The 16,182-nt window shown below is 33.9% G+C and overlaps 1 protein-coding gene across 4 annotated transcripts in view; it reads right to left on the bottom strand.

Moving 5' to 3' along the window:
- DOCK1 (dedicator of cytokinesis 1) overlaps positions 1-16,182 on the bottom strand; it is a 427,633-nt gene that overhangs the window by 290,073 nt on the left and 121,378 nt on the right. For all 4 annotated transcript variants that reach the window (XM_034436445.3, XM_034436446.3, XM_034436447.3 and 1 more), the window contains exons 20-25: positions 15,692-15,781; positions 14,403-14,503; positions 12,724-12,849; positions 10,875-10,983; positions 4,172-4,242; positions 2,059-2,165 (exon numbers count right to left, since the gene is read on the bottom strand). In XM_034436445.3, the coding sequence (XP_034292336.2) occupies positions 2,059-2,165; positions 4,172-4,242; positions 10,875-10,983; positions 12,724-12,849; positions 14,403-14,503; positions 15,692-15,781 (604 nt within the window). The remainder of the gene's footprint in view (positions 1-2,058; positions 2,166-4,171; positions 4,243-10,874; positions 10,984-12,723; positions 12,850-14,402; positions 14,504-15,691; positions 15,782-16,182) is intronic.

Raw genomic sequence — 16,182 nt, 5'->3', positions numbered from 1 at the left:
CTGACTTCGGAAGGACAGAAGGCTGAGTCAACCTTGAGCTTGGTGAGATTCGAACTGCCAAATTGCAGGCAGCCGGCAGGCAACAGAAGTAGCCTGCAGTACTGCATTCTAACCACTGTGCCACCGCAATATAGTATTTCATTGGATCATTTAAAATGGATATGGTGGGAGATCTCCAGATAATGGAGTTTGCATACTCTAAATGGATTTGTATTCTTCATAAAATGAACTACATAATTTGAGAGTGACTTCCATAGACATCATTGTCATTCGTGTGATTTATGTTTTGAATTATTGGGGCTTACATGTCTGAGAAATAATGGGCATAAAGACAAATAGAGCCTTTTGTATACTGGGAAACAGATTATTGACCTGTATCTGGACACAAAAGCTTTGAGAAAACATTTTGACTCTAAGTATTGCAAACCTCACTACAAACAAGTTTACATTCAGAAAGCCAAGCTGAAACATTAGCAGATGGAGAACTGGCTTACTGAGATTCAATTTCAACCACTTGATAGAGGCCTTGCTTAGCCAAGCCACTACATTACTAGAGACTCCTATAGATATCCCACATTTATTAGCTGCAAGTTTATTTCACTTTGTTGAGAACCCTGGAATGTGTCTTTTCTTGCTTACTCAGATAAGCTTTTACATACTGTAAACATTATTTATTTTCATCAGTATATTATTTCCCGTCCATTCTTTAATGCCAAACAAAAATTGCATTAAGCTCCAGAAAACCGACATCTGTCTTGAACAACATGATGTCGCAAATTTCTTTCTTGGCATCTAAGCAAATTCCTAAACAGAACCTTTGGCTATTGCCTCCCACGAAGTCCAATAACCTTCAGTGGCATTGGCACCAGATTAAACAGGCACATTTGTTTTGTTTGTCAACTTTGGAAAACTAAACAACATTCATTAAAGTGAATGAGTCTTGCTTGAAATTCTTGATGTTCCAGATCATCTGGATCTGAAATGTTCTTGAAATGTCTCACTACACATCAGTTGATCTGAAAAGACCTTCTGTTTTTTGTTTGCCCATAGGAAAGAAAATATTTTGTTATATGCTGCAACCAAGTAACATTTGGAATATTTCCCAAAAAGCTTTATCTCTACAAAAAGGAACTGATTCAAAACAAGTTTGTGTACCTATATCCTGGTGCTAACTGTATGCTAGACAGTTCTTCTAGCTTCAAGGTTTGTTGCCATAACAGCAGGGCTCAAAAGCAAAGAATCTGCCAGAAGACGAGCTGTTCAAGAAATGTTCTTGTACATCTTCCATCAGTTTAGGGATATTATCTATGTCTGCCATTTCCTCTATTCAGACAGACGTTGCTGTAACAAGGCATTGGTAGCTGCTGTGTGAATAGCAGGTAACTGAAGCTTTGAATTGCCTGTGAAGGGCCATTTCTGTTCTCTTGCTGGCTATGAAGGATGTGAGGGTTGCAATAGGTGTATCAACCAAAGGAACATTTGATTGTTATTGTCGGAGATGACAGTTCCATTATATTAGGGACGATCATTCCTGTATCTATAACACTGCTTGATTCTGGCTGGAGTGCCCATTCTATCCTCCATATTTTCCTGAACAAATTGGGAAAAAGAACCGTCAAGATTTTGGTTGATCCTTTAAAAAAAAATACTTTCTAGGCAAGCGGAAGAAAAGACAAGATCTTCCTCTCTCTGTTGCCTGTTGTGCATATCAGCTAGAAGAAGTAGCCTAAACTATTTTGAATAGAAGAAAAAAGAAGATATGTCTCTTGTTTTGGGGAATCTCTAGCTCCTGTTAAAAAGTTCCGTTCCTTCAAAAATCTCCAGATTGGGGGAAAAAGGAAGGACATTATGTTTTAAACTAATTTACCGTTGTTTGTTGTTGTTTAATAATTAGCTTCTATCTATCTATAGGTTTACCCAATTGTACAGGTGAGGAAGTGATGTCTCTCAGCTATTGTACGGAGTATGGAACATCAGGGCATGACAGAAATTGACAAATAATAAATCATGTAGTAATTTAAGTCCTTTTAAAACCTATTTAAAGATTTTTTGTCTTACCATGTTGTATGAAAAGATCACTGTGAACTATTTCAATCAAACAGTACAACTTCTGAATTGTGAGACGACCCACTGGAACATTCAGTATAAAATCTGTAAATAGTTTGCTACCCAAACAGGAAAGAATAAGACATTTTTTATTTATTTAGAAATATTGAGACCTAAGTTTAAAAATCCAATATATTTGATTGAATATTGAATATTGAATTCATGTGATCCCGTTATTCTGATCTGTATTAACTCCTTATACATTTTTAAGACTTATGTAAAACCATCAAATTTATTTCTTACTTCTGAGCGTTAATTTAATCTGAAAAATAAACATCTTGGTTTTCTGTTAACTACCTTTTTCATCAAATGTTTATGATTTTTTCATTCCTGTTTTTTAAATAGTGTATTAAAAATAATCAGTGAAATATGTTTTGTATAACCTTTACAAGTATTCAATTCACTCCTTCAGGATTTAACTATCTGCAACTAATCATCAACAGATAATAAGATGAATTGAAACTCTGCTATGTAATTAATGCATGCCTCCTCTATAGTTTAATGCAAAGATTGCCTGTAGAAGGTAGCAGTTGGATAATTATTTTTGCTCTTCCAAGTGCCCATGTGCATTGGGAATAGAAGCATGCAAATATTTCAAATTCACATTTTTATTTAATCATTTACCATTTATCTGACCACTTGAAACCACCAAACTCTAAGCACCTTACAGAATTTACATAATAAACACAGACTACAAAATTAGAATAAAATTGATTAAAATAGTGACTGGCAATAAAAGGCTAGAAATACTGAATTATTTAAAAAAATGGCATTGCTGTATAAAATTAATGCTCCAGAAAAGGTTTGCATTAATTGCTTTTGGAAGGCCACAACAATGGAGGCGTTCTATGTTTTGGAAAACATGCAGTTCAGAGGGGGGAGGCTGCTACAGCGAAACACAAAGCTCTTTAAGAAAGCTGGTTCATAAATATACATCATTATGTAATTGCAAGCACACTCACATATTTACTTTGAGTAAGACTCACTGAGTTCAACTATTTATTTAGCTGTGAAATGTAATGACCCTGCCGTGCCGATCTGTTCGAACACAGAGTAGCTTACAAAATAATTATAAAAACAAAGCAAAAAGAAAGAATTATGTGATCAAAAGAGAAAACCCCAAAAGATAATAACAATCGGTTAAAAAAAGGAAACCAAAATTTCACTTAAGGGGTCCATCACATTCCTTGTGTCTCAAAGTCTGGGGATGAGAAAAAGGCTTTAATCCCTTAAACTCCAGAAGAAGGCAACTGCAAAATATGGGGACATGGCTATGAAATGCTATGATGTAGAGCTCCATTTGAAGGAGGCTTTACCATTAATAAAATAACAGCCTAGCAAATGTTTCCAACACAATCCTAAACTTAAGCATAGGACCATCTCACCTTCGAAGAGAATTATTATTAAGTAGGAAAAAAACGTAGTCTTTGGCATATACTTAATGCGGCCACGCGGGTGGTTATGGGCACAACTCGTTGTGCCCGTGTGACACCCCTCCTGCGCGAGCTGCACTGGCTCCCAGTGGTCTTCCGGGTGCGATTCAAGGTGCTGGTTACCACCTTTAAAGCGCTCCATGGCATAGGACCCGGGTACCTTCGAGACCGACTTCTGCCACCAGTAGCCTCCCACCGGCCAGTCCGCTCCCACAGAGAGGGTCTCCTCAGGGTGCCATCGGCCAAGTTATGTCGGCTGGCGACACCCAGGGGGAGGGCCTTCTCTGTGGGAGCCCCAGCCCTGTGGAATGAACTGCCCCCGGAAATACGTAAGATCTCCGACCTCTGGGTGTTTCGTTGCGCTTTGAAGACACCATTGTTCCGCCAGGCCGGGCTATCAACATAATGATTTTAAATTGGGGTATTTTAAATTTTTGGGGTTTTAAACCGGCCAAATCTATTTAATTATTTTAATTTTTAATCATTGTTGTGTCTTGTGTTTTTAAATTGGCTGTACACCGCCCTGAGTTCTTCGGGAGAAGGGCGGTATAGAAATAAAATTATTATTATTATTATTATTATTATTATTATTATTATTATTATTATTATTATTACAGATGTCACATACGTACCTAAGTTCTTTGGAATCAAAAACAAGCTTTACATCATTCACAATTGTTGGCAAGTATTTAAGAGCAGCTCCCTAAAAATAAGCAGAATAATTCATTTAAAGAAGAATTAAATCATACAGCTGAATTCCTTAAAGCACTCCTTGTCACTGCTTCTCTGATACCCTTTCCAATAATAGCTTCCCAACAGCTTTATGCAATTACTTTCTTTGCTACCTCCTATGTTACTCTCTGGACTTAAAGAATGAGACTACCATGCGGAAAACTTCCTGACTCACAATTCTCTTTCACATTCCTCCACTGTCATTTTAGCCTTTTCCATTTGTTTCAATTTCCGCTACTGATGTTCTTTAGTCCTTCTTTATCTCCAGTTGTGAACCACTGTACTGCAGTTATCCTCTTTCAATTTATCAAATAAAACCTTCAGTACAGCAATTTTAGGATAGAGCTTTATTTTCTTCCACTTTTATAGTTGATTATATCATTAGTTCCTATGCATTTATTTCTATCTTTGTAGCATCAGAAGATTTTTAAAAATCATAGGTAATATTGTACAGTTTCTATCTATTTTATGTAATACTTAGACACAATTGACTTGAAATAAATGTTAGCAGCTTTTGAACAGTTTTCATACCAGAATTACAATGCTGTTATTTTATACCAACTGTACAAGACAGAATTTTACACAATGAGATAATTCAGTATTATTTTTAAACATGCTACCAGGAAGAAATAAGATAACTTGACTTAAATCTATTCTGGATGAAAAATTATCATTTTCTAAGATGTCATATTCTTCATTTTTATAAACATGAGCTTCATGATGCCAACTGTTTGGAGCAAGAAGGACAAAATCTAACAACAACAACAAAATCTTTACGATTAAAATACCTTTTAAAAATAAAGGAAAGAATTTTATACTATATTATTTTGCAAGATATAGATTCATTGAAATGAATTTTCTTTCTTCCTGTAACATTATATGAGGTTCCCTAAATTCTGAGGAGCTCAGCTTTTTGCTGTATCACACCACTTGCATTATTTTAATCTGCCTACAGTTTTAATAGAATAAGTCCATTGCACTTGATTTTTCTTCCTTGCCTCTTTGCTTTAAAGATTTCGTTCACATGAGAATACGAATGTACTAAGCAGACTACACTATTCTTCTAGTTGAAACCAGAGTCTAACTCAGAACTAAGGCAGTTCTATTTGCAGCTTTAGAATGAGTTAATCAGGCCCCAAGTTTGTTATCTATTAACCATCAAATTTATAACTGTCTTTGTGACTAAAGTATAGTTATGTCTGATGATTAATATGAAGTACTTTGGGGTAAAGTTCAGGGTACATTATTCAGTGTAATTATTTTAATTAAACCATTAGCATATCTTTACATAAGATAAGAGCTATCAATGATACAAAATAAGCTTTTTTGAATAATGCATGAAGTAATTTTTAATTTACATATTTCTCGAGATGATGCCTATTACACTGATTTCAGTTAGCAAAGTATGAAGTAAAAATTCAAGCAACCATAAATATAGCTATTCTTTCTCAGAAAGAACAGAACTAATTCCATAAATATTCTACATGTTCAACACAATTAAACATGCCTAGAATTACCTCCTTTGTACCACTGTAATACTTTTCTGTTTCTAAAGAAACAGCACCTAAATCCCTAGAGACAACAATATAATCAATATATTATCATATGTTGCTCGTACCTGACCTTCATTAACCTCTAAATGTTAAATTGAGTCACACCAAGTTATAGTATCTCAATGGGAATCACGAAAAAATACCAAGATTGTACACTAGAATGTGAAGGATTAAAAATATCCTAGAAGGAGGTATAGTAAACCTTTTCTATATTGTTGCCAAAAAACTACATGGTTATTTTTCATGTATAAACAAAAAGTGGGAGGAAGGGAAATAAAAAGACCTAAAAAAACATGAATTTGTTTCCAATTAGAAAGTTTTTTCAAATTCTGCAAGCAACTTTATCAGTATTATCTTACTGTTGGACATTATATCCTACCAATATTAGTAATAGCTTTGAGATAAATGTTCTTGCAAATTTCATTTTGAATTTTGAAAATCTGAATACTCTAATAATAATTTTGAAGTTCTGAGATAAAACAAATGCCTCTTAATTTGAAAGAAATTGTTCAAACATTATGTGAACCAGCAAAAAAAAAAAGTTTTTTTCCCTTTGAGAATTACTACAATTTTATTAGAAAAAATTGATAGCGTATTTAAAAAAAGGCACCTGAGCTTTGGATAAATATTTCTCTAAAATTGTTGTTTTAATGTAACCTGCATATAAGCTAATGTCCTATTACATATACATCAGGACTGAAATTGATTCCTATCACTGTTCTAAAATAATTTGCCTTTCAGTTTAGCTTTGATAAATTAACAATTAGTATATTTGTTAATAATTAGCATTTTATGCTAATTATCTTTATGGGTTTTTTTTTAAAATTCTACTACAGGAAGTCTTCGGTGGATTTGAAATAAATAGCACTTACTTTTATAAAATAAATTAATGATGACAATACAGACAGATGACTAATGTCTCAAATTGTAATTAAAATATTTAATTATCTGAATTATGGCTTAGTTTAAAAAGTAAAAGAAAATAGAGAGACTCTAGAATAATTTAAATTAGAAAGCTGATTAACTTTATACAAGGTCAAAGCTAAGTCTTACAAAAGCCAAATAGCAAATGCGACCTATACTCTATTTGCAAGCTATAGCTGAAATGAGATCCTGCATGATTAGTGGCATCATTACTATGTTGGCTATTCCCAGATGCTGATATACGTAAAAAGAGGGAATATTAATTTCAGGCAATAGTTATCAGATATCAACGGAACATCAGGAACAATTACCAACAATTAAACAGTTTGTTAACTTCTTAAATTAACATTATGAATTAAAATTATTAATTAACATACTTGCACATCACTGAGCCAAGGTTCATATCCCTGTTCCCATAACAGCAAGGACAACAGAATTTAATCAGCCTAATGACAACACACATTTTCATAATCATATCAATACAGAACAAAAAGCTAATCCTTCATTACACTTGGGTAGCCTTTTAAAAATTACCAAATTCCTATTCTACATTACTGTTCATGCTTGTTAGATATCAGTCTCCCATACTACAATTACTACTGTCTTGTGATTTCATCTAAACAGGAATATGAACTTGGATGTTCTAACTGCCTCTTAGTGTCTGTAATTGACATACTATTAGTTTGGGACTGTCAACCAACAAACAAAGCCAACTGACCTTCCTCAGAAATATAAGGGTGAGAACAAGCAATAAATTCATATGCACTGATTTTATGTACAAACATACTCATCATGCTATTCTCTTTCACAACAAATAACATGAAAATTGCACAAAAGGAAGTAAGAAATACTAAGATAAAGGAATGGAATAAGTGAAAGAAAAAATATAGTTGAATTTATTTTCCATTATTAGGCTTTGAACTTTTCATTAACTCCATCCAATCACAACCTTCTTGGTTTTCCTCTACCTCTTAATCCATTCACTCTTTCTTCATATACTGTTTATGCGATTTGGTCCTCATTTGCTCACTTATATTTACATACATACCAATTGTTCCACTTTCTTTCAGGGTAAGCTATGTTTTTCAGAATACAGAAGAAAAGTATTTGTAATAAAATAAAAAACCGTAACATAAGAAAAAGAATACCATTATAATAAAAGGAACACATCAGTATCAGTCACATATTGCTCCATATCGTTCTATCTTGCAAATCATCATTCATTACAAAATATTCATATATCCATTCCATACAGAGCCTTTCGTTCTTTAAATTTCTTATCTCACCTCTTTCTCTATCCAATTATAACTTTTGTAGTGTTTCATTTTGACCCATTCAGCCTTTATTTACTTATTTGCAATTGAATCATTCATTATGATTACATGGTCAAATCACCATAATGTAAAACTTTCATAACGGTCATTCATGTTTGTGTTTAATCCATTTGAATTCATTCAAATTCATTTGAAATCATGTGATGTTTGTATAGATGTTTTTTACCTGGCTGTTCACCGCCCTGAGTCCGAAAGGAGAAGGGCGGTATAGAAATTCAAATAATAAATAAATAAATAATAAATAAATTCATGACTTTTTCTGTTTCTTTTACCATATCTATACTCTTATACCAGGGATCTGCAACCTTAAATACTCAAAGAGCCATTTGGACCTGTTTCCCACAGAAAAGAAAACACCGGGAGCCACAAAACCTGGGTGGGTGTGGCCAGCTCGATGTCACTCACTTCTACCAGTCACATGACCCCCTAGCCATGCCTACCTAGCCAGTCATTAGGGCAGAGAATCAGTTGTTAAAAAACACTGGGAACAACAAAATCCTTTTAACGTATTTCTCTCTTCCCTCCCTCTTCCCTTCCCCTCTCCCCCTCTCTCTGTATCTCTCTGTCTCTGCCATGGCCGCTTTTCCATCCCCCGCCGTCACCCTTACCTTCTCAGGCCAGGCGAGGACTGACTGTGAGGGGAGGGCAAGGGGCGGGGCCAGCCAGTGGTGGGATCACCTGACAGGGAGCCACAGCAGAGGGCCCAAAGAGCCGCAGGTTGCTGACCCCTGTCTTATACACAACCACTTTCTCCAGAGAGCCAACTTGATACAATGGCATCATTCTAGACACTGGGGGACCACGGCTTTCAGTCATGCTTAAGCCCCAAGCTACCCAAGTGACTTTGTGTTAAACCAGACTCTCTACAGACTACAGGAAGTCACCAAGTGTAATACTGACCAGAAGGCAAACACACATACACAAATTTATTTCTCCATCTTTTCCTATAGCAAACTATAGCAAACTACCAAGTTATATAAATTTGGCTACTTGCTCTTATTTTTGCTATTTACATATGACAGGCAATCATTCAACTCATTTTGACATACAATCTTGGTCTTTGCTACCTTGGTCTTCAGATCAATATTCTGTTGCATCATAAAATCTAACAATTCCTGCAAATCATTCAGATAAATAGACAACATAGTAATATGTCCTTGAAAAATATCATGAATACTAACACATTTATTCATAAACACATTAAACAGCCAAGAAACATCGCACTCTCTTATTTTATGCCTTGTTCGTGTTGAAACAATCTTTTATCCCATTTATTTTCATGTATGCTTTACTTCCATTATATATCACTCTTCTCACATTCAGCAACTAATTTTCAACTCCACATTTATGAAAAATATTTCCTAACTCAAGCCTATTTGCTTCATAATATACTAGGAATTACTTTTCATAGAAGTAGGGTAAAAATAAATAAAAATACAAATATTAAATATATTAAATCCAGATAGGATACCCTAACCCAGCGGTGTGCAATTGTGGCTCTTTTACAACCTGTGGACTTCAACTCCCAGAATTCCTGAGACAGCCAAGCTGTCAGGAATTCTGGGAATTGAAGTCCACAGGTTATAAAAGAGCCACAATTGCCCACCCCTGCCCTAACCTCACAGTAAGCATGTGGTTGTGTGTGAGGGAGAAGATATATAATGAAAAGAATAAGATGCGATGCCCCCCCCCCACAAAACATGTTCAAAATTTACCTGGCTTTTCAATTAAATGGTCTCTTTTCTGATCAATAAGTAAACTATATGCCATGATTACACAAACTTATTAATTGGACAAACATACATTGGTATGAGGTTATCTATTCTCAAATCTTATTTTGTGTTCTGTTAAGTGATGACTATATATTTGCTATATGTTTTTTTCTATAGTATGACTGGAGATTCAGCCACCATAAAGTTAATTATATTTTAATGAAAATGACCCAGTTCACAAGCAGAATTATTATAAGAAAAAAAATTCTCATTTATTTCAGTAAGAATACAAAAGGACTATTTTCTAGACTGATATGAATTAATAGAATTGTAATTTCATAAATCATCAATTGCTCCAAGATACCCCTCCCTCCCTCCCTCCCCCTCTCCCTCTCCCTCTCTCTGTTGCATTGTTTCTGATAACATGAGACAGGAAAAATAAAAAGCCATACCCCTCTCTCCCTCTCTCTCTCTCTCTCTCACACACACACACAAATAAATATACATCCCTAAACAAATCTGTTCCAAATCCAAGGAGCAGGGTATGCTGGGAGGGAACAAAAAAAGCAAATAGAAAAAATCCTATTCTTGGCTGGCTCTGCTATTTTATACTATCATCGAACTCCCCATAACTCCAACACTCTTCAAAATTATTAAGTATAGTCTCAGCCGGTATCCATTTGTTTTGCCTTCTGTTTCTAAGATGATTTTGTTTTGATGTTTTTTTGTGTGTAAGAGAATACAGGACTTAAGAAGATATAATTAACTCACTTGAGTTCATACAAAGCAATAGCATAACAAAATCAGAGCTGTGCCACAGCAATGTTGTCAATTCAGAAGAAACATTAATTCATATGGACAAATTTCCTACTTCCATACTAACACACTAGAGTATTAATTTCAGCAACAAATACATCTGCAGAAAAAGTTTCATTACAAATTTCAGGCTCCTGAAAATTCTCTGGATACATTTTTAACTTCATTTTTCAAATAAAGTAAAATATAAAATTTCCTGCAATGTGTAAAACTGAATATTTTTTATAGATAAAATAAAAAGGGCCTTCTATTTCCAAAACATACCTTTACTGTAACAGTCTGGTCGGAGGCACTGTTCATCATTTCATTAATAGACTTAAAGAGTTGAAGCAAGGATTCCATAAAGTCAGCTTCCCCTTTATTCTCATACAATCTGAGAAAACAAATAACCAAACATTTTAAAAGAATACAATAATTTAAATTAATTAATGAGTACTTCTTTCACTAAACACCCTCCTTTACCAGTCTTCTTATTCTTCTACCATGTCAAGAATAGAAAAAATGCACACTAATTCTGGCTATGGTGGATTACACTGACATACAAACCTTTCTCTAGGATGTCACATGGTTCCCCTACAACTATTGTATGGAGGCTGCAACAGCAATGTGTGAAAGAAAAAGGCTTAAGAATCTTGGCTTGAGGGAGTCAGTGGAGCTCCCCATACATCTTTTACAAGCACTACTTGTCTTCTGAATAAATTTTATATGTAACATCATAACACTGTTTTTTAAAGAGCATCACACATTGCTAAAGAGAAAACCAGGATACATTTTTTATTTATACTACCCTTAAAAACATATCATTATTCTCTACTGTTTGTATTAACACCTAGTCCAAAATTCAGAGTCATATTGTACTGGATATAAATATTAGCCTTTTTTGTTTAGAATTGACTTTTTTAAGCGTTGGACATAAAGTAGTGTGAACAATGGATAGAGTATGGAAATTATTGTCACTTAACAAATTATTCTCATCTATTCCAAAGAACCTCTAGGCCTCATCCAGTATATTATATAAACTGCCACAAACTAGGTTTAAATGGTCCAGTAACTGACAAAAATCAGCCTATTATTTTTAATAAAAACATGATAATCATAAACTTTAGAGATCTAAAACTGAAATATCTCCCTCCCCCATGGACTTAGAGAACCGAAATAAACAGCCAAATGGAAGAGACTAATTTAGATATGAATCAGTATGAAAATCCTCCTGCTGAGTCTGAATTTTTTTGAATAGATATGTTTTGACAAGAACATATCTTTACCAATAAATCTTTATACATCTCATCTGTAAATCTGTTTTTAAAAATCACATCTGTCTTACTACTATTTTTCCTCTTTAATTAGTGGTATTATTATACAAATTACTTCTATATAGTAATTAAAAGTATCAGATAATAATTACCAAAACTAGGGTAGCATAACTATGTTTTTAGATTTTTTTAAAATTCCACTTTCATTATTTTTATTAATGACTCAAGGTGACAAATGTATCTAATTCTCCTCCCTTCTCCTATTTTCCCTCAAAAACCCTGTGAGATAAATGGGACTGAGAGAGAGTAACTGCCCAAAGTTACCAAACCATCTTTCATGTTTAAGGCAAAACTAGAACTCATATTCTCCTTCATTCTGGCCTGGTGCATTACTGGATCAAACTGGACCAACTTTTCTAAGTATTCATATGATCAAGTAAAATTAAATTGCAACAATACTGTATTAGTACATTGCTGGGATGAATACTTAATTTTTGGACATTTTGTCTACTAATTCAAACAAGATGCACACGGCTTTGCCAAATAAGCAGTACACACACTGAGTTAACAATTTATTTATTTAGTGTATGCCATATAATGTCAGGGAAATCTATAAATGCTAGATACAATGTAGTTCTGACAGCTTAACAGTTAACAATTAGTCAGCAAGAAAAGAACTGACCAACATCCAATGCTAAATATTCAGTGTTCTTTTCATCTACAACTAATAAAACTGGTAGTGACTACTGTATATCTCAAAAGAATACTTCACATCTTATATTATTTAATATAAAACCATCACTATAAAAACTAAAGTATTTTGAAGGATGCATTATGGACAAAGATGTTATAATACTTACTGGTTGAACAAAATTCTTGATCGCACAATAAATTTAAAGATATATTCTAAAGATCTCATAGCCTTAAATAGTTGATCAGTGACACCAGCATTGTCCACATAAGTCCTTAAAACTTTTGTCAGTTTTCTGAGAAAAAGAAAAATATAGATCATACATACAATGAGATGTACTAGCATACAGCATAATCATGAATTGTATTTAGAGAACTTTCACAGACAACAAAAGAAAATAAAGAATAAAAAGATACGCTAAAAATAATAAAGGCAGGATAAAAAAAATCATTTTAAAAAAGAGAAAGTGAAAGAAAATATAAAAAGGAAGACCTTCACTAGAGAATCAAAAGACTTATAAAAAGATGCCGGAAGGTGTTAACCCGTTAGTGACCGGCGGACCCACTATCAATGAGAATAAACTTCTCCATGACACAGACTGCAATTTTTTCACATTTTGACAAGCCAATAAATGTAGTATGAAGACCTGTTTTCATCGTTTTCTCTGTTTATTGTGAAGACATTTCTAGATATACTACAAATGGTTTTAAAATATTCTTCTTTATTCAGGTTTTCTAAACAAAGGTTTTAGAATAATGCAACAAATATTTATGTGTAATCAAATGAAGTATATTTCTGTATCTGTCCATACTCATAGAGAGTTTATTTAAAAATAAAATGGCACAAACGGCTTCATAGGAAGATTACAACCACACCGCTTAGCAATAGAGTGCCAGTCTCTATTGCAGTTGGTAAGTGAGAACTATCTTTATCTCATTTTCTTACACTAAAGACATATTTTGCTACTGATCTTCACATACTTTCTTGAAGGATATCTTTATGGTTCTCTACAGTTGTCATAGGCCAAAACTCAAATGTTGAGTCTGAATTTTAATTTGAAGAAACTGGTCAAGCAGATCTTATGGAATGTCAATCTCAGGAGACACAAAGCTAACAATCACCATAGGCTGATCAAATGCAGGTATCACCTGAAAACTGGAGGAATTGGGTGATGATGACAGCAGGCCTCCCAGCACCCATACCAAGCAAGCAAAGCAAAGATATTCAATGAGGCTTCTTGCCAATCAAAGGAATAAATCGCTTGTTTAGAGGCAAGAAAGTAAATCTCTTGAGTTCTATAGCAACTATGTGTAACTGTAACCAGGAACAGCTCTTAAGTGCTATTCAAGATTATTCTTACAATATGCAAGAGCCTAGACAATTTAAATATAGGATTCATCACAAACCACTTTCATCCTTAACATATGTGGTTGATTACTAAGATCAGAGGAGGTTCAGCGGCATGTGCCAATGCAGTACCATCTTCTAGTTACTCATGGAAAGCCTTTCTCTTTTATCATACCTGCAATCTATGATTGCAATCTATCATACCTGCATATATGAACTACTTAGCTATGGACACAAAAATATCTCTCAGATAAGAAGCCCAGAATGAAACAAAAAAAGATTTAATTCTGAGATCTCTCAAATGGTCCAGAAAGTAAGACTGTTAGAGAATTGGATGGACATCTTTTACTAATAGTCTAAGAGGCCCTCAGAATAGTAAGTTTTACAACAAGCTGGCCTAGTCAACCTACAAAACAATGTAAGCATGTATGATAATGACTTGCTCTACCTCCTATTTAAATAACTAATTTTCAGCCATGCCATAGTTATTTAACCACTTACGTATAAGCCAAAGTAGCACTGAAATGTTTCTTAATGTAGGTTTCTAAAACAGGATTGAAATGCTGGAACTTTCGGTCAGCAATTAGTCCAATGATAAAAACCTGTTCAATGGGAAAGGGTATTCATTATCTTGAAAGGACAATGTTTCAAATATTTACATTTTTAGTGAAAAAAATTAGAAGAGAGCTCCATCTGTAAAACATAATTTGCTGATAGGATTTCACTTCCATATATTAAATTTAAGGGGAGGAGATTAAAGTACAATTTTGAATAGACCTAAACTGAGAGTAACAATGAGGCCTTACCAATTGTCTTCAAATACAGAATAGGTTGCTGAAACATTGACCTATGAAGGTCACCTGTAATTGCCAGCACAACAGAATTCTTGCTATCTTAAAATCCATGGCATTTGACTTTAGTGTGTCTCTTGATAGCTAAGGAAATTTATCCCTTTGGACACTTTTTTTCTCACTAAGCTTGCTTTTGTTTTAGGACCTGGAATGGAATTATGTACAGGAATAACTTGACAAATTTATACATTGATAATTTGGGTTAACAATCTGCTCTTTTGGAAGCCATAACAGGCCTTTCCTCTGCAGGCAATACTGGTTGGGTTCATAGTTCTTGCTAATTCATACTTTGTTGAGTAAGTCCTTGTGTCATAAAACTACACCATAATCCATAGTTTAACATTCAAAGTAGTTGGTTTTGCATACCATCTAAACCCAAACCAGACATATGATGGCTTGCCATGTTGTTATCAATCCTTCCATCAAGGAATCTAAATGAAATAATCGCAGCAAAAGTTGTGATTAAAAATCTATATTTTTAATATAGCTATAAATATACCAGAGGCTTTTCAGCCTTGCTGAATCTTGCTGATCTGTCCCCAAGTGATGCTAATGGGTGCTAAGAAATATGTCTGGATTCACATAAGTGCCCTAAGGCAGTGTGTCAGGGAGCCTAAGAAGTAGCATACACTGAAGATTCAGTCTTTATGGGTTTCTCAGCCTGTTACTATTTATTTTATTTAGGCGAATGTTTTCACAAAACTTGTGTGTTTAAGATTACTTCTATGGTATAAAGTCCAAAACAGTATTTCATGTTGTCAATAATACCATAAGTCCTTGGAAAGTAGTATGATTGCACTGGCGCAAAAGAGTTGTGATTCATAGAAGTTTCACTGCTTACAGACGACAAATATTAAATGAAATAAAACACTACAAAGCAATATATGTTTCTGTATGTTTGTGTATACATATATAATATATAATATGCATATATATTACCAAAGCATCAAACACCAATGTGTCAAATGTTTCACTTTCTGAATTCTCCATCATAATGTTAAACAATGCATCCAGTGTATCTTGAAGGAACTGAAAAAAAATATTATGGTCAATATTATAACAGATATTCAAAACTAAATTTTATCTAAAAAGTAATTAAATACCTACTGGTTCAACAGTGGTGGTTATATTAATTTTTTACAGTGGAAAATAAAACAAAAAATGCTTTAGTCACACTGTCCCAAGAAAAGTATGTATATGGATACATTTTATGTTCATATATAGAGAAATGTAACTATAAAAATCATAGCCAAAAGAAAATGAAATTAAGGAGGTACACTGAAAGTGATGAACTCAAACCATATACCATCAGCCTCCAAGGTGTTTCAAGGACATTGTACTTTTCTTGAATAATGAATCTATCTTTGGCTGTTTTTGAGGAAACCCAGACCTGACCGTGTAGATTTTGAAATTCTTTATAGCAATGTCTA

This window comes from Pantherophis guttatus, chromosome 6 (assembly GCF_059756535.1).
Source record: "Pantherophis guttatus breed Tessera chromosome 6, ASM5975653v1, whole genome shotgun sequence".
NCBI lineage: Eukaryota > Metazoa > Chordata > Lepidosauria > Squamata > Colubridae > Pantherophis > Pantherophis guttatus.
This window is presented reverse-complemented; position numbering and strand designations above follow the sequence as displayed.